General features: G+C 43.2%; 1 protein-coding gene across 2 annotated transcripts in view; it reads left to right on the forward strand.

Moving 5' to 3' along the window:
• The window catches only part of SLC22A23 (solute carrier family 22 member 23), a 192,917-nt gene that overhangs the window by 27,289 nt on the left and 147,219 nt on the right, over positions 1-18,409 (forward strand). For both annotated transcript variants that reach the window (XM_090039359.1, XM_090039360.1), the window contains exons 2-3: positions 5,528-5,631; positions 11,293-11,447. In XM_090039359.1, coding sequence (XP_089895485.1) covers positions 5,528-5,631; positions 11,293-11,447 — 259 coding nt within the window. The remainder of the gene's footprint in view (positions 1-5,527; positions 5,632-11,292; positions 11,448-18,409) is intronic.

Below are 18,409 nucleotides of genomic sequence, written 5' to 3' on the forward strand. Positions count from 1 at the left end.
CCACATTTCAGTAGCATTTAAAGGCATACTGATATACTAGTGGAATATCAGATTGGCACTGTTAAAAAGGTAAATTGACTTTTTTTCATTAAAAAAAAAAATCTATGTATATAAATAAGGTTCTATTGAATAGATTTCATAGACGCTAGGGCTGGACAGGACCTCGAAGATCATCAAGTCTTGCCCCCTGCCCCAGGGCAGGAAGTCAGCCAGGGTCAAAGGATTCTAGTGAGATAAGCATCCAAGTGTTTCTTGAATGAGTCCAGAGTAGGTGCCTGCACCACTTCTGGAGGGAATCTATTCCAGGTCTTGGGGGCTCAGACATAAAGAAATTTTTCCTTCTGCCCAGCCTAAAACAGTCTTGTAGGAGTTTATGACCATTGGTCCTTGTTTTTCCTTGTGGTGAGCAGACATTCTCCCAGATCCTGATGTACATCCCTTATGTACTTATAAGCAGCTACCAGGTCCCCCCTGAGCCTGCGCTTTTCCAGGCTGAGGAGTCCCTTGGCTCCTCCCTTGTTCATAAGGCCTATTCTCCTGCCCTCTGATCATGTGTGTGGCTCTCCTCTGGACTCTCTCAAGCTTTTGACATCCTTCTTGAATTGCAGAGCCCAGAACTGGATGCAGTACTCCCAGCCGCGGCCTCACCATATATATCTACACTCCTAGTATTATATCTCCTGAGAAAAATCATAAGCCGTTACAATACCTGCACCCGTTACAATACCTGACCACTTGAAACCATTATAATATTCATACCCACGCACCACACACAGAAACGCTTGTCTCTCAGACCAGGCAACCCACTTGCAGGGTCATAGACTCAGTTCACCTGTTGTCCATGTTGCTGTCGCTCCAGCTCCTGCTGGAGGACTTGCTACTGCTGTCACTGTCCTCAGTTCTGTTTTGTCTCTTTCCCTTCCTTGCTGTCACAGCCCACTTCCTGGGTGGGTGGGATGGGTGGGGGTTGCTAGATCTTATGCCAAATTTCTCTGTGCCAGGTGGCTTTGGTAGTGTCCTCTCCATCCCACTACTGACTTCTGGTAGTAGGTCTGGAGTTTGCTCAGAGCCATTTTCACGCAGTCTTCCACCTCTACATCCATGTGCCTGTATATCAAGAGGTTCCTAGCTTTCCAAAAGACGCTCTTGATGCAGAATGCAAGCTGATCTAAATGAGCCGATGGGCCCCCCGGTGTTTGGGGAGGTGCCTGTACAGCACCACTTCCCTAGTTAGCCGGCTGACACCAGTCACTGCTTTGCAGAGCTGCTTCACCCTGTTCCATACCTCCTTGGTGCAGAAGCAGAGCCAGATGAGGTGGTTGATCATCTTGGTGGCTCCGTGGCAGTTGGGCCATGGACAGCTGGGTCTCCCTGACTGTCCCTCTATGCCTCCGGGCCCTCACTGGCAGGGCTCGGTAGGCTATCAATCTGTTCAGGTCTCTGTGATCTTTGCGCAGGTCCTTGAGGTCAATGCGATCTCACACGGCCTGGCAAACATTGCCTGGGAGCAGGTCCATGAGCAACATGATGTCCCTCAGCCTCGCCATCTCCTGGGTCTTTTTGTGATTATTCACGATCGTGGGGCCTGTGCTCTGCAGGCCATATAAACTGCAGAAGGAAAATTGACATTATCCTCAATCAGCTTTTTTCAGCTGGTGTAACAGATTAATGTCACCAATAAATGTTGCATACATGTGCACAGCCATGTAGCATGCACATGGTCAGGAATGCAGGCCACTTTTGGGGTGCTCTGTTCTGCTGTCTTTCCCTCGGGAGCCCTGTACTGGCTGCACAAAGGAAAGGCAGCAGTGTGGAGTGCTACAAGCAGGGGTAGTCCTGGGGAGGGCCTGGGGGGCTATAGCCACCCCAGAGTTCCCCACAGCCCCCCCCCATAGCCACTCCTTCCAACAGCACTGCTACCTGCCCCATGCAGCTCAGCCTGCCCCACTCCTGCCTCCCTGCCAGGAAGAGGTCGGTGGAGCTGACACCAGTCACTATGCTAAACCCAGTGGACAGCCTGCCCTTGCTGCACCCACAAATTCAGGAGGGTACATACCCCCAATGCTTCCTCCAGTGGTGTGCACAGTGGTGGGGAGAACCCCCGCCCCTCCCCCAACGCCCCATGGACAAGCTGCCCATGGCTGTGTTCTGTTCCCAGCCCCAGGGTCGCATTCCTCTCCTGGCTGGGCACTACCTGCCCCTGCCCTACTCCCTTCCTCACCGTGGGTCCTCTATCCACCTCCCCTGACCCGTTCTCCCCAGACTTACCATCAGGATGCTGCTCTCCAAGCTGCCAGGCTGCGTTCCTGTAAATCAGCTATTGGATCAGTATTGGCCAATATGGCTGGTTCATAACTGACTAACAGTATTGGCCAAGAAAATCTTTATTGGTGCTCCCCTAGTAGCCTTACTAATATCTGTGAAAGTAACAAAATATAAATGAAAGACTTGCATAGTTGGCCTTTTGCAAAAATAAGGTGTTGCAGCCTTATTATTATTATTATTCTGATGCAACTTTAAGCTCAGGTTATGATCTGCTTTCAAAAAGAATGCTTTCTACTAGACATGATTGATACAACTTAAGTTTTATCAATGTAACTGATGCACTTTTTACTTTGGAAGCATTTCTAGAGATCATATGTAACACTACTGTTTTAAAAAACTGGTTTGCTTTGAAGATCTTAGCCATAAAATTCTGAAATCTCAAGTATATGTGCAAAATTACATTGGTTATAGTTCCTACCACTCCCTACAAAAACACCATTTAAAATGTACCCTTTTGATAAGGAGAACCTTTTCAGAAAGCAAATCTTACTGTGTCTTGCTCCCTTGTTTACAATTGTTGGATGAAAAATATTTACTTGTACTATTAGCTCCTTGATCCTGATCCCTTTGATACATTGAGAGACACAGCACATAGTTATCATACAAGTTACAGTTCAGCAGAAGAGAGGAAAATAGATGTGAATACAGAACCCTGAGCTCAGGTGTTTGCGGTGATGTGGTACAAATTGGTTGGGCAAAAATGGTGCACCTAGCCAGTGGCTGGACTCCATTTCCCTACAGCCCCTGCCCACGTGGCTGCCAGCCATCTCCATGGAGACTCAGTGGGGTCATAACAGCGTGGGGTGGCAGAACTGGGGCTCTGCCCTAGCTGTGTGGTGTCATGGTCCCGTGTTCCTGGTGTCTCCATGGAGACTGGCGGGAAGTGGCATGGGCAGGCCTCATGGCTGGCCAGGGAGACCTGGGATCTTGCGGTGATGATAGCGCAGGGCTGGAGTCAAGGCAGAGCTGCAATCCGCAACCTGCATGCCCCTGCCCATGGAATCTGTGCTTGTTTCAGGAGCCTGCAAGGAGCAGGTTGTGCCCCGGTCCCACACTGTCACCACTGCAAAATCCTAGGTCTTCTGGCTCTGAGGCTGCTCCCTGGCCATGGTCCCATCCGAGCTGCCTGGCTGTGCACCCTGCCCACACGGGTCCCACCCCTGGCAGTGGATGCAAGGCAGACAGGCTGGGGTGTTGGGGGCTGTTTCATGGTGTGGCAGTTCTTCAGACAGTGACAGGCTCCTTAAGCAACTGGAAAAGTAGCTAAGGTGTGTGGTGGGTAGTTGATTTTTCTATCTCATCTCAAAATCTTAAAGCTGTGGTGTTCGAAGCCATGAAACTAACTAGGTCCTGTCAATTTCAAGGCTGCTATTAGAGGAGAGGCTCTTTTGAACAACACATGAGATGCCAACAGCTGTGTACACCTTGCATAACAAGGTAATGAGGTGCAAACAGCTGAGCCCCTGCTGCTCCCCCCATGAATTAGCCAAGAAATCGATTGGATTGGATTGAATTGAATCAATTGGCTTAAGAAATCAATTGGATTTGGCAAATGGCTAATGCTCTTTGCTGCATTTAAATGCTCTTGTTACTTGCAGGCATCGTAAGGTAACAAATGAAGGCAGGGAGGAATTAAATTACTTTTGTAAAGTCACTGGAAGTCTGGCCAAGTGTCAAGATTTGAACCCGGTCCCATTTACTGCTCTAACCGCATGATTTCCCTACCTTTTAGAAAAATGTGTGGAAATAAATTAAAAGGTTTCCCTGGTGTAATCTTCTTTTTTTTACAGGACATTAAGTAATATTTTAGTGAGGATATTCCTGAAAAACTGTACTTCCACATTTGGAATACTACAGTTTCAGCAACTGAAGTGATTTTGCTCTAAAGGACAGTTCCCTCTCTAGTTATGATTGCAGTAGGAAATACCACTGTGGAAGCACCAAAATCATGTTGATGCAAGTGGTTCTACTGTCCGTCCCTCCAGCTTATCAAAAGAACTTGACTTTGACTTTGTGTGCAGTCCTCTTATACCATCAGTTGGTCCAACCTAATCTAGAGAAAGTGGAGTACAGCAACTCCTCATTTAACATCGTAGTTACGTTCTTGAAAAATGCAACTTTAAGCAAAATGATGTTAAGTGAATCCGATTACATCAAAATAGTTACCTAGTAGCAGGCGGTGGCCAAACAACATCATTATAACTGAACATTGCGTGACTTTAAATGAGTATGTTCTTTAATAGATCAGTGATGTAATAACAGAACAACATTAACTGAGACAACGTTAAGTGAGGAGTACCTGTAGTGGTGGAGGATACAGTACTGTGTTGTCACTTGGTTGGCTTGGCTGGACCTGACGATTCTAAAGACCAGCTGCAAAACTCTGTCCCTTTTGCGTTCGCATGCTCTCTCACTCTCATGCAGTTGCTCTTGTGCACCCTCATCTTCTCTGTCCCATACCGAGTGGCCAAGGGGAATGTAACCTGCCTGGCCGATTTTTCTGCTGGGTCAGGCCAAGAAAGCAACCCTGACAAGCCATAGAAAGGGGCACTCTGCAAGGTGGAAAACAGGCAGTTGGTCCTATCAGTGTAACCCCATGAGGGGCATGGGAGAGGGAGTTTCAGTCTCTAGGAACATGGTGTCTTTGTCCCTGACAAAGACAAGGACATGCTTGGCCCATGGGAGGGCCACATACGTTTGTATTATCACAACTTGTTTTTAATATTTGTGTAATAAAGATTTTTAAAGCGTATACAAAAAATCTCTCTCCCCCCCTCCCCAGGCACTTGTCAACTGAGATGGGGAATCTGAGCTTTTAAAATAGTCTAGGTAGCTGGGGGGTGGGTTTTATGGAATTCTGCTTTTACATTTTTAGACGCATTGTGGTGTGATTTAAGTGATGCATCTTTTAGGTGCTCCTGACTGACCTTAAATATCTGCGTAGATAGCCATATGTGTATTATATTTGTTTAAATTCAGAGTCTTGGGTACAAAGGCTGGTGACTGGAATTTAGAACTAAGGACCTGATCAAATGCTTGCTGACGCAAATAGGAATTTTTAAATATAAGCTAGTTTTGTCCCTAAAGAATATTACTTGTTCGCTATTCAAGTGCTCAGAGTATCTACAACCATGCCAGTATGTTCAAGTGCATCTGCAAAGAACCACATATGTTTCAATGTACCTCTTTCTTCTTCTTGCAGTGGGACCTTGTTTGTGACTCTTCCTGGAAAGTCCACATTGCTAAATTCTCCCTACTGGTAGGATTAATCTTTGGCTACTTAATAACAGGATGTATAGCTGACTGGTAAGTGAAAATCTGTTGATGCTATCTAACTTTAAATAAATAAATATGCTGTATGTATCTAGATTTTTTTTCCTTAGCTTACTATTAATGAAGAAAATTCTTATGAAAGATACAGACCTCTGAAGAGAATAGTATGATTTGACCCTTTGAAACTTTTTAAATTGCAAACTGAGAACAAAATATTTAAATTCAAATTTTCATTGTTGATATACTTTATTACTGATAGAATGCTAAAGCAGAATTAAATATTTTCATTAAAAACTAAGCATGTTTGAGATGGTAACAATCTCTAGTGTCTACTCAAATGTGTATAAATGTCAGAAACGATTGCTTATTCCTTTATGTTGGTGATAGTGTCAGCTCCTATTCAGCCCAATGATGCATCTGATTTAAAAATAAGCAACAAAAAAAAAAAACCCCAACCTCTTTTAAGCCTTTCAGTTGCACTTCTGTTTTTTAAAATTAGTTATTAATCGTTCCTCTGGTAGCGATCTCTGTCATCTTAATACTGAAGTGCTTGATTTTCAAAGGGGGTTCATTCCTTTGGATTAATGGGAGATGGGAGCATTGGCAGATGTCTCAACTACTTTCCAGAGTCTCCAGTTATGTGGGTTTTTGTTTTTTTGTTTTTGCAACATTATTTTAGCTGTCTGTCACAGCTACAAAGGAAAAACTTCAAAATGTGACCTCAGGGATAACACCTAGAGGTTGCAGAAAGCCTGAAACAATAGCTCTCTGGCATGAGCTGTCCCAGTCATTGAGTATCAGTGCTGTGGTCACTGTTGATACTTTACATGGGAAGATTCTGTCTATATTTCAGAATAATTTTGATATCATGTATTCTTATTTGCAATCTCTGGGTTTATGTTATGAATCACATTTAGGTGTTTGCATACCTCGCATTACTGATACTGTGCGGCACCCTGAGAAGTGCTTTGCTGAATTTCAGGAGGCTGCGGTACCCTGGTTGAGAATCACTGGTATATTAGATCAGCCACACCAATAGGGCCTTATAAATAGTGATTTAAAAGCTAACAGAAAAAATCGGACAGGACCAGTCCCTGGGCCCAATTCAGTACACAAAATTGATCCATGGTCCTGATCCAGCATATGGGGCTGCAACATCTAGCCTGTGGGGCTGGAAATTTGGTGGTAGGAGTAGCATTAATTGCTGGGGATCCAGGAATTACCACCAAATTTTTGGACCTGTTTGGAGCCCTGTGGGTCAGATGACACAGCTCTACATGTCAGATTGGACCTGTGGGCCATATCTTGGTCCCCCCCCAACTGCTGGATGCATGGCAATGTGCCCAAATCCATTCAGCCAATAAGCTAAGTGAGAAGGGTATATTAAGGGAGGCTTTGGTTCTGTTTGTGTGGGCTTGTTCTTGAGGAAGGTGTGTGGAAGAAAGAGCCATGAACATGTGGTGACCTATGTGGCCCTAAATTTGAATAAACTATGTGAACCTACAATGAGTATGGTGTAAAGAGCAGCATTAGGTTATGGTATGCAGTGGTGAACCTGCTGCTGATGACATCCTTCCATAGCCACACTCTTCATTGGGCACAGTACACTATCAGAACTAAATTCTGCCTCTTTACCAGAGCAACATGAACATGTTTGCTTGATTTGGTGCTGCTTTTAGTTTTCTACAAGTGTCAGTATTCACATGTAAACATATACACTGTATGTCTCCCACACTTTGCCCATAACACCATTTCCCTTTTCACAACAGTGAATGACTTAGTGTTGGATGCGTGTATCTCCTTGGGCATTTGGGCATATGGCTTGCCAGTTGCAAGAGGGTCCATGGTTGCTTGCGTCCTTTGTCCTTGTTTATCTGTGCAGACCAACTTGAACTGAGTGTGTGCACATCCCTGCGATTCAGAAGTCTTTAAGTGTTGTATTTTGAAGTGCACAGCTTTACAACTCGAAGTGCATCTACACAAGATGTTTACTGTGGAGCTGACTAATTAGCTCCTCAGTAAAGTCTCAGGGCTAATTATGCAGATGCTATTAGGCTGCAGTAAACAAATTAACTCCATTGTAGGTTAGTACTTGTAAACACTATGGCAGCATTATTTACTGCACCGCAACACATTGTAGATGCTGATGGGGCTGGCTGGGGCATGAGAGTGCTTCAGGGCAGGGGCTGCCTGATGGCTAGCCCTTACCCTGAAACACCCATATGCCCCTGCCAGCCCCTATGCAGCAGTGAGAGGGGTCAGAGCAGCAGGCTGACACCCTTGGTCCCCTGCCAGCCAGAGCTGCTCTGACAGGGATCAACATGCTGCAGTCCTGGGCATGTGAGTAAACACGGTGCCCAGGAGTAGTAAACTCAGGTGAGAACTGTACCAGAGTTTATTGCTTTGCGTTAATAGCACATGTAGATGTGTCCAAGGATGTTCTTGCTTTGGAAGTACCATGTGTTTCCATTTCCAACAGTAGCTTCTCTGCAAAAGAAAGTATTTTGAGTCCAGCAACTATAAGCCAGAAAATTTATTTATCAAGAGATGAAAGCTGTTCTGTGGTATTTTACTTCATAATATCAAAACATTTTCTTGATAAATTAGATCACTACGATGAGAGTCAGTGTCTTTGAGGTTTGGCATTGAGTACACTATTGTAGTTTTTCAAAGATGTTGGCAAGTCTGCTTCTGAAAGGAGGCACAGATCATTCCAGGTTACAGTGGGCATACCTGTTCATATTTGGCTTTCACCAGATAGGAGGTGCTTGGATCTCTTTATTGTCTGTAAAGGATAAAGCATTTATTGTACTTGGATTTTACTGGGCATAGTTAAATATGCTGTATATACACATTATGTATTATTTTCCTTTTATGACTTTCTTTTTGCTTTCATCTGAGTATTATGAAAGGAGGTAAAGGTCAACATTTTGCTTACCTTCTTCAGGGTCCCTATATGGTATTTTGTATCAAATTGATGGTTTCAAGCTATCCATATCTTTGTATATATTCAAGCTAGAAATGTTGGTTTCCTTCTTCCTTTCTGTTGGATGATCTTCATTAGCACCTATATCTGCTTGGAAAGCCATAGGTCATAGGGCCTAGAGGTTGCAAGTTTGAGGCCATAGTAAAAGAGCTCATTGCATGGCCTGACAGATTCCAGTGAATCCACAAATTCTGCTAAGTACCTTGTCACACAAGGACATGAAGGGAGGAAGGATTTGGACTACAAACCAAGCTGTACTTGCCCATTACTCCAGCTAAGTAGAAAATGACGGCTTACTCTTGAGAACAGGTAACCCTGATGGAAAAAAAGACATATTTGGCGTTTCTGTAATTTTTGATTTTGAAGCTATAATTAGACAACAGAACAGAGTAGAAATGGGCAAAATCAAGAGTCTTCCTAGCTTTGTAGAGTTGGACAGAAGATCTCTCAGGCTTCTGATGAGAATTCTTAGCACTACTTATACATAAAAATATAAGGGACTTTTGCAATTGTCAGTTATTATGAATTACAGGTTTAAGATTATGAATTTGCAGGTTTGTCATGGGGAGAGGATGCAAAATTCTTTCCAAGATCTCAAATGACACAAAGATCGTCACTGTTTGGGACGAGGGGTTTATTTTGAGCTGCAGTCTATCTAATCCCTGGAAGCGTAGCATGTAAGATGTACATAATATTATTTCCTCTCTTTGTGTTTGAAAATATTTGTTCCCAGTGCAGCTGCACGCTGCTATGGAAATAGTATTTGGTTCTCTTCCCAAGCGCAAAAACAGCATGCTAACCAAGAGGTCATCCATAATGTTTCATTGGATTTGTAATAGTGATTAAGAACTGCCTGCTTTGACCTGGCTGCCCTGAACATGCCTGATGGTACTTTCTAGTTTAAAAATATCTGCAGTATTACTGCAGTTGAGTTGCAGCTCTTTGCAGGAGGGGTCAAAGAGTCTGATGCTACAGTTAAAACCTATTTAGTGCACTCACTCTCTTAGAAAAGGCCATAAACTAATTTACTTGCATGTGACTTTCAGAAAATAGTGTGAATTCCATGTAAAGTATGATAAATTTTCCACTGAGGTCTTTCAATTTCCCTAAATCTTAAAATTTATATTCAGAAAAGCATCTACTTTCCCTTCCCTCTTCTCAACACCCAGCCATGGACTTTATTACTCTTATTCCATCTTAAATAAAACAAAGCATCCTTCTGATCACTGGTACATGTATACAGTACATTTCATCGTTGCCTGGTAACCAGCAGCATCTGAGTAAGAGACCTAATAGAAGTGTTAAGTACATCTGAGACCAGATTAAATGGTAGGACTTCGATCTTGAAGATAATGCCTAGCTTCTGCTTTCTTAGCAGTGCATGGTTCTTTCCATACGTGCCATGTCATGCTTGGCACAAACCCCTAAATTCTGGTGCAATATTAGCTTATCTTCTCTGAATTATTCTTCATCCTGATTCCTACGTGCACACACAGTTGTGGGCTCATAATTGAAAGTCGTTTTTAAAATGTAGCATGTCCAACTTATCAGGGACTATTTTTTTTTGTGGTTTTCACTATGCTTCTCAAGCAGCATGGCTCTATGCCTTGGCAGTCGCAGCACTGACCAGATAGTTTGGCCTCATAATCTTCTTCAAGGGAAAGGGCTGATTGGAGTTAACTTCGGATCTTCAAATCTGGCTTGCCATTTTGTTTGTGTGTTTGCTTTACTAGTAGTTCAGAAGGCTCCTGACTTGCAAATCTCCTCCATCCAGTTATGAGATGGGTTCCAGTTCTAGCTCAGTATCTAGCTTCATGGGAGGGTACAGAGATTGTGCACTGGAAACCAATCATTTCTTTCCTGTGGAGAAGGTTGGAGAGCACTGGCAGCTGTTGGCATTTCTGGATAGAGCAGGGAGATGAAACAAATGGGCAGGCGAGTATCTGGCCACAATAATGCAGACTTCTGCAGCAGGTTGTAAAAATCCCCCCCAGCAAAGAAATTTGGGGTGTTGAAGGAGATGAATGGAGCAAATCATTCCTTATGGAGGACTTGTATTCAGGCGCACTGAAGACCCGGGACTGTGATACTGGTTTACATTTGTCTCACATTTTTTTTTAAGGTTTTTTTTTAAGGGTTGAGAAATTATGTGCAATTCTGGAGCACGAGTCTGTGGGAAAAGAACATGTCTCTGGTAAATGTAGTGGCTGCAGAATATGGAGAGCAACATATCTATATGAACCTTAAACATCTTGTCTTCCTGGGAGGCTTATATTAATCTAATGATACCTTTTGCCATAGAAAAATAGGCACTTGTTTCACTTACCTATGTCAAATCTCCCATCCTAAGATTTTTTTTTATGGCTTGCTCTTTATTGTGGTTCACTTTCACATTTTGAAATGATTTTTAGGTCAGATAATGATACAGCTAGTGAGTGGTGTTTCCCTTAAGCTTTTCATAAATGCATTTGTCAGTGAAATCTTTACAAGACCTACCAGAGCCATAATATAATTTAATAAGCAAATAAATGAGAGACATGTTTAAAAAGTACTGGCTGCTATTAAAAACTGGAAGCAGCATTTGGGATGAACTATGTAATTTGTTTCTTTTTATATGCTAATAATATCTTCTGAAAGATGAAATATTCTAGTGTTCTCTCCATATTGGATTTTAACACTCTTTTCTCTTGCTGCCTTCCTGGTTTTAGGGTTGGTCGACGGCCAGTTCTCCTCTTCTCTGTCATATTCATTCTGATATTTGGACTGACTGTGGCACTTTCAGTGAATGTGACAATGTTCAGCACACTCAGGTTTTTCGAGGGGTTTTGCCTGGCTGGAATAATCCTCTCCTTGTACGCACTGCGTGAGTATTCCCTTCATAAATCATCCCAAATGTATTTTGCTTTAAATATGTAGCCTGCTCTATGTTCTCTTTCCTGCAGCATATCTTCAAGAGGTTTATACAAAAAAAAAAAAAAAAAAGATTCTTTAAGATCTTGTTTAGTCTATGGTTTAGTGCTGAAATAAGGATATTATTATTATATTTATTATTTATTTCTTGAGTTGTTGGAGAACAGCCTGTGCCACAAATTTGTTCATGAGTTTGTGTATCTCCACACACAAGGATTAAATAATGCTTGGTCTTTATTTTTTAAACCTGGGAGTTGCCTGTTTTGTTACAGCTGCTTTCAGGACAGTTCAAAATGTTTGAATTCTTTAAAATATTCTCAAAAACCTTGTATATGAGTCAGTAGGTTTGCTGGCACTGATATGTCCTTGATATTTGTAGCAACATTTATTCTTCTTTGGGAACTTAAAGGCAAATAAAAATACAAATGAAATAGAGCAAAAATTTGAAAGGGGAAATCTCATGCTTCTCCATTTTTTTAAGCTAGATGAAAATCATGTGAGAAAGTAATGCACTCTCATTCTAATATCTGGAGAGTGCTCCCAGGTCACTTGGCAAACTTGCTAGCCAGGTTTTTTTGAAAGCTGCTCTTTAAGGAGGTCAGATTTTCAGAAAGTATGTGCTCAGCACTTTTCAACATGTCAAGTCCCTTTTTGCCATTTGGAGTTGGATACATATTATACAGATGCACATAAAAGTAGTGACTTCTAAAAAACATTGTACGTTTATTTTCTTGATTAGAAAGTTCAGTTGTTTAAGGGAAGCTTTAAATGATGTTTTCCAGGTAAATATCTTTCTTCAACTTGGTGTAGTTAGGATACAAAAAATAGCATGACAGAGAAAATCCCTAAGTTTGGTATTTTCAAAAATTTTTCTTTGCAGCAGCTATTTTGGAATAAAAGGAAAGAGATTCACACTTTTTAGAAGCCAGACAAAGCTATTTCTGTTGTCCAATGTGCCCACTGATGGGATGCAGTTCATACAACACAGCATAACCATGTGCATAATTAACAGCTAGTTAGCAGAAAAGTAACATCCTTTTTCTTTTTATTTCCTGCACTGGAAAAAGGTAGATCCTGGACCTGTTCAGACATACAAAATATTTTATTGACCTTCCATATTAAAGGCAATGATGTTTAGGCCAGCTGGATTTTGCAGTGTCTCCAATTTGACCATCCTAGTGTTGGATTGCCCTATGTTTTGTGTTTTAGGTTTCACAGAGGAGTGACAATGTGACTTACATGATTTTGTTCAGTGTTTCAGTACTCCATAATCATCTATATAGTATCCAGCATAGAGTTTTCTTTTGTGTTTGGTCATATAATTCAAACTGTAACTGTGCATCAGAAAATACAAATCAAGTTCCATTTCAAGGGCAGTATAAAAACCTGAATTACTAAGAAGTGTTAGCAATATTCATAGCTTAAATGTGTCATGCTATTTTATGTTGTAGAATGGAAAGCAAAAGCCCCAACCCTTTCACCAGGTGGTTCCGATCCAGCACTCAGGGCCGGTGTGGCAGGCATGGTCTGGCCACGTGGAGAAGGGCAGGGGGGCAGTCCAGCCTGAGGTTGGCTGCAGTTGGGCCCCACAGAGATGGGACTTAACCTGGCCAGCAGTGTGAATGGGGTGTGACTTAGCCCTGGGGGTGGGCCTTGGCCCAGCCCCAACCTGGCCCTGAGGGGGCAAAGGGGGTGCGATCTGGCCCCAACTTGTCTCCATGGGTTGCAGGAGGCATGGCCTGGCTCTGATCAGGTGTGCAGGGCTTGGAGTTTGGGATGTGGGCCGGCTTGGGGTAAGTTAATGGCCACTGCTCCCCCACTGCCAAATTTCCTGATCCATGGGGAGCCCTGCAGACAGATACAGTGGCTCCACAGGCTGTATTTGGCCCACAGGCTGGAGGCTGATCACCTTGCATTAGAGTAAATTTCAGCTGCTGATTGTGATCCTTAAAACGGCCCATGAAGGAAAAATGTCCTTTGCTAAGGAAGAACAGGTACGGTTTTGTCCTTAGTTCACAACTGATTCTTGCACAAATCATTCTGCATTGTTACTCAAGGGTAAGAAGAACTTGTTGACTAATTAGCTTCATTACTTTGCTCACCTTGGTGGCTTTTGTATAGATGAGCCCCAACCAGCATGTTGTGTCTGAACATCCTCAAGCCTGTGTCTACACCCGTCTTAAACCAGTTAGCCAGTGGGTGTTCATTGGAACTAATGTCCAGTTATCTGTTCTGCTGTAGTGCATGATAATAAGACTTCATCCACCTAGCGGCATGTAGTGTGACAATCGTCTGCCATCTCAACTGTACAAACAGCGGAGACTATTTGGATGAAATATTTTTTTTGGAAAATGCTGATTCATTGGAATTAACAGGTGTTTTTTTTGATTGGAGCATAACAGTGTTGATGAAATCTTCATTGGGAAATGGTTTCTTGGGTCCAGGGTAAAATATCTGATCAAAACCGGCGAGCTCATTGTCCTGAAATAGACCTTAGTTTCCACTCATTTTTTTTTATGCGGTATATCTGTTCACATCTGTATTGTGCCTAATTAGGAACAAGGACTTAAACCTCTTCATTCCAGCATTGTGCCCCAATGACTGGGATTTAAAGTCAGATTTTGTTTTTTCCCTCTGGCCCCATGAACAATTAATTATCATGCAGAGATAAAAAGTTTGAATGGGAGATATTGGTACAGTCCCATTCAATTGTTACGAGTAGCCTGGTGGCTGTTGCACTTACCTGAGATGTGGGAGAATGAGAGAGAGAGAGAGAGGACTTGAGCCTGAGTCTGTCATGGCCACTGACCAGAAAGTTGCTAATCACTGCTGGGCTCCTGTACAGATGGGTGGGTGGGTAAATTTTGGGCACAGATGCCTGCATTCACCCCCACTGCAAGAAAACAACAAATGGTCAACATTGTTATCCATATTATCCTTCTTCCAGTGACCTCATTTCCTTTGGCTGGATCTCTACTGCCCCAGAGTTCCCAGATGGCTCCTCGAGCACAACAATGGGAAATGGAAGGTTTGAGCTACATAGTAACTGTGACTAAGTGAGCTGGGTCCCAGTTCCTAGTATTGCTGTGGAGAAATAAACTATACAGGGTTGAACAGTGTGCAGGAGTAATTGGCCTGCCATAAGGATCTTGTTTATGATGTGTTGAGCTTACTAGTTATCATTGGATTTATTGCTTGCCTGAGGGAAATTGTAAATAACCATCTCAGATGTTTTGGGAATGGGAATAGTACCAAAGTGTTTTAAAACACAGGGCTACTAAGTCGGGGTTTTTTGCCTTATGAGGCATTTGGAGTGGTGGAATCAGAATAGCTAATGACTCTTTCTTCCCCAATCCTCCTAATATGTGTAATGACTGGAAATACATCTTTGAAAAGACAGGAGTTAGACTGATTTACCTGTGTTCTGCTGCTTGTTGCACTTATTTTTCTTTTTTGAATACATGTTGTGAAAGACGCTGGGATGCCTGTAGCTAATGAATGCTGTAGCCTGATTAGAGCTGGTTGGGCATTTGCAGATGAAACCTGTTAATTTGTTGGAAACCATTTATTTAGTAAAGCTGATAATTTTTGTAGACTGTGTTCTTGGAACTCTTGTCATAAGGGAAGTTTCTCAGGTCTAGGATGGGACTTCTAGTCAAAACAACAGACAGCTGCATACTTGCCTGGGATGTGAAAGACCCAGATTCAAGAACCTGGTCTGACTTGGGTGGGGAAGGGACTTGAACTCAGGTCTCTTATGCAAGTCCCCTGGCTCCTGGGCTGCTGTGTATTGGGGTGGGGGACAGGGTGTTGTGGGAAGGGATGGTGTGTGTATGTTGTTGTTTTCAAGCAAACTCTGTAAGTATCTATTTTATCCTGATGAGGAAGGAAAACTTTGGCAAACTCAGGCAGACTAGTTCTGGAAAGGAAATGGTCTGGCTGAGATTGCTGTATGTATATGTTACACAGAAAAACAAACACATTCCCTGTCAGGAAACACACCCTAGGAGGGGGAAACAGATGCTGATGCACCACTTTCAGCAACTGCAGGGTACCTCATGCTGGAGATATAAGTTGTGATGTGCTGGCTGGAGCCCCTCCTGGGTTTGCTAAACAGGTTTTTCCAGGATTGTAGCAGCCCTTGTTGGGGGAAGTGGGGGATGCCGAGATCAAAACTCCTCCACTGGAGAGGGAGAAAATGAAGCGGGAAACGGGCAGAGAGTGTTGGGGTGCAGTTTGCCCAGGGTTCTTGTGGTGTTTGGGGCAAGGCAGGGAAGACTAATTTAAGTCCTTTTCTATTCATAGAATCATAAAGAAGTAGGGCTGGAAGGGACCTCTAGAGGTCATTTAGTCATCAGCCCCCTGCCTGAGGAAGGATCATTCCTATCCAAACCATCCCAAGCAAATCCCTGTGTAACTTATTGCTAAACCTATACAGGCAATGCTGCCACACAACCACAAAGCATAGCTGCCTAACCTGCCACTGATAAAGCAAGGAGACAATGATGATCAGTGTCCTGCTGCTGCAAGAATTGTTAAAATATGCTTGAAAGTTTCAAGATGGCCATGCACCCCACTACAGAGGAAGGCAAAACCCCCCACAGGCTATACCAGTCTGACCAGGGGGTAGAATTTCTTCCTGACCCCAAAAGTGGTGATCGGTCTGATCCTGAGTAGAGGGGCAAGACCCAATAGGCAGGAACTTCTGGGTTTTAGTCCCAGCAGGAGCACTGGCATATCCCCAGTTCTGGCTGCAGCCAACACCCAGTGCTTCTGAAGAAGGCAGAAAAAAATGTGAAGCTCAAAACTGTATGCAATAACTCTAGATGAGGTCTTACCAGTGCCAGATAGAAAGTCACTGTGACCACTAATATGTTGCACCTAATGCCCGTATTCATGTAGTCCAAAACTGCATTTGCCTTTTGGGTGGCTGCGTCATGTTCCAGACTCATGCCGAGCCTGTGATCCACCAAGACTTCTAGTTCCTTTTCTGTAGTGCTGTCATCCAGCCAGCTGTCACCCATCTTGTATTTGTTGTATTTGTGTTTTTAATGATTCCTCTCGTGGTGTACCACCTTGCATTTGTCAGCATTTATCATGGAGGCTCCAGTCCAACTTTCCAATCTGTCAGGATCATTCTGAATTACACTCCTGCTCTCCAGGGTGTTTGCAATCCTTCCCACTTTGTGTTGTATGCAGATTTGTTCAAGAAACTCTATTCCAGCATTCAAACAGTACTGGGCCCAAGAGAGACTTCTTTGGGATTCCACTTGAAACCTCCTGCCATGCCAACATGGATCCATTTATCCTTTTACTTGCAGGTATTGAGCCAGTTGTCTATCCACCTTATAGTAGTTTTATCTAGCCTACATTTCTCTAATTTGTTTATGAGAAGGTCATGTGAGACTTAGTCAGAAGCCTTGCTGAAATCCAGATGCACTATATGCACATCATTTCCTTCATCCACCAAACTAGCTACCTTAGAGAAGGAGATCAAGTAATTGGCATGATTTGTTGTTATTATGTTGTGTCCCTTCTGTGAAGATTAAATTGTTCTTTGTTTTAAGTGCGTTGTTCTGGGTTTTGGTACTCACCTCTGGTCTCTGTTCTTAAAGGGGAGAAGGACAGGTCACAAAACCCACTTGGGCCTGTAGAGTAAGCCTGATTGAGGCACTTAACACTATAATCCAGCACCAGTTAAAGAATGGAACAGTTGAGATTCCACCTTAGAAAGTAAAGTCCCTTTACCTTTCTAAGGCCTGATGTTCAAAGGATGCAGTCCAAGAAGATCAGAGGAAGGGGGACCAAGGACCAGCTAGCCTAGAACTTGGTTGGTATGTCTATCTGGTGCAGCAGGAGCTCTCGTGAGCTCCGGAACTGGGAGTAGTATAGCTGAGTTGGCATGAGGCTGCCACGCTAATACTGCTACCCTGTTTCTAGTCCTGGAGCTAATGCACACAGTGGGTTAACATAGGGTATCTCTGCGTGGTGTTGCCTTGCCCTGCATAGATTTCCTTTTGTCACACATGCATACATCACTCTTCAATCTGTATCTGTAAACTTTCAGCAGCCACAGGTGAATCTGCTCACTTGCTTCCTCTCTCTGTGTCCCTTTCCCCTTCCTGCCCAAAGTATTATGAATTGGTCTGCTTGTCAGGCTCCCCAGATTTAGTTGTATGGAACAGAGTATGCTCAGCAAATGTGAAAGCAACTGAGTAGGTGATGGAGCAGAGGACATTGATTACTTTTTGCCTCTGACACCAATTCCTACGTTTAGATCATTTAGTCTTATAAAGACATTGCTGTGAACTCGTGAGGTTATGCTTGGTGTGTGGGCCCCATCTCTTCTTGTAACTTCAGTGCCTTGGTAGATGAGGAAAATGTGATGAAAGCTCAGATGCAGCAATTGACTTTGCTGGGGGTGTTTCATTAGGATTCCAAATAGGTTCAGGGTCAGATGCCTTGGAGTCATTTGCAGGGTGAAGACCCATGGCATTCCCTGTATGACTGTCTTATTGTTAAAATGTCAGGGCACATCACATGCCATATTCATTAAGAGGTCACTGCCCTCCCATGCAAAAGATGTGGAAGGGGAAAATATATTTCTGCCAAGTAGAGCTGGTGGTATCTCAGTAGTGGTGGTGAACACCATTTGTCCTCGTCTCTCATCAAAGCATTTTATGCTCTTACAAGGAAAGTAATACTGTTTGCGGTTCCTCCCTTATAGAGTCCTGAAGTGAAGAGCAGAGTTGGAAAGCTCCCTAATGGGGCATAGGGCAAAGCAAATGGAACAGGAAACTAAAAATGATATGGCAAGAGACCAGTTAAAATGGAGTTCTGCTTCCTGCCCCCTCTGCAGCCACCTAAGCTTTCCTGATTTTTTGTGACTTTGCTATAGTAGGAAGTATCATAGAA

The sequence above is a fragment of the Crocodylus siamensis genome, chromosome 3, assembly GCF_052110815.1.
Source record: "Crocodylus siamensis isolate JL-2025a chromosome 3, ASM5211081v1, whole genome shotgun sequence".
Lineage (NCBI taxonomy): Eukaryota > Metazoa > Chordata > Crocodylia > Crocodylidae > Crocodylus > Crocodylus siamensis.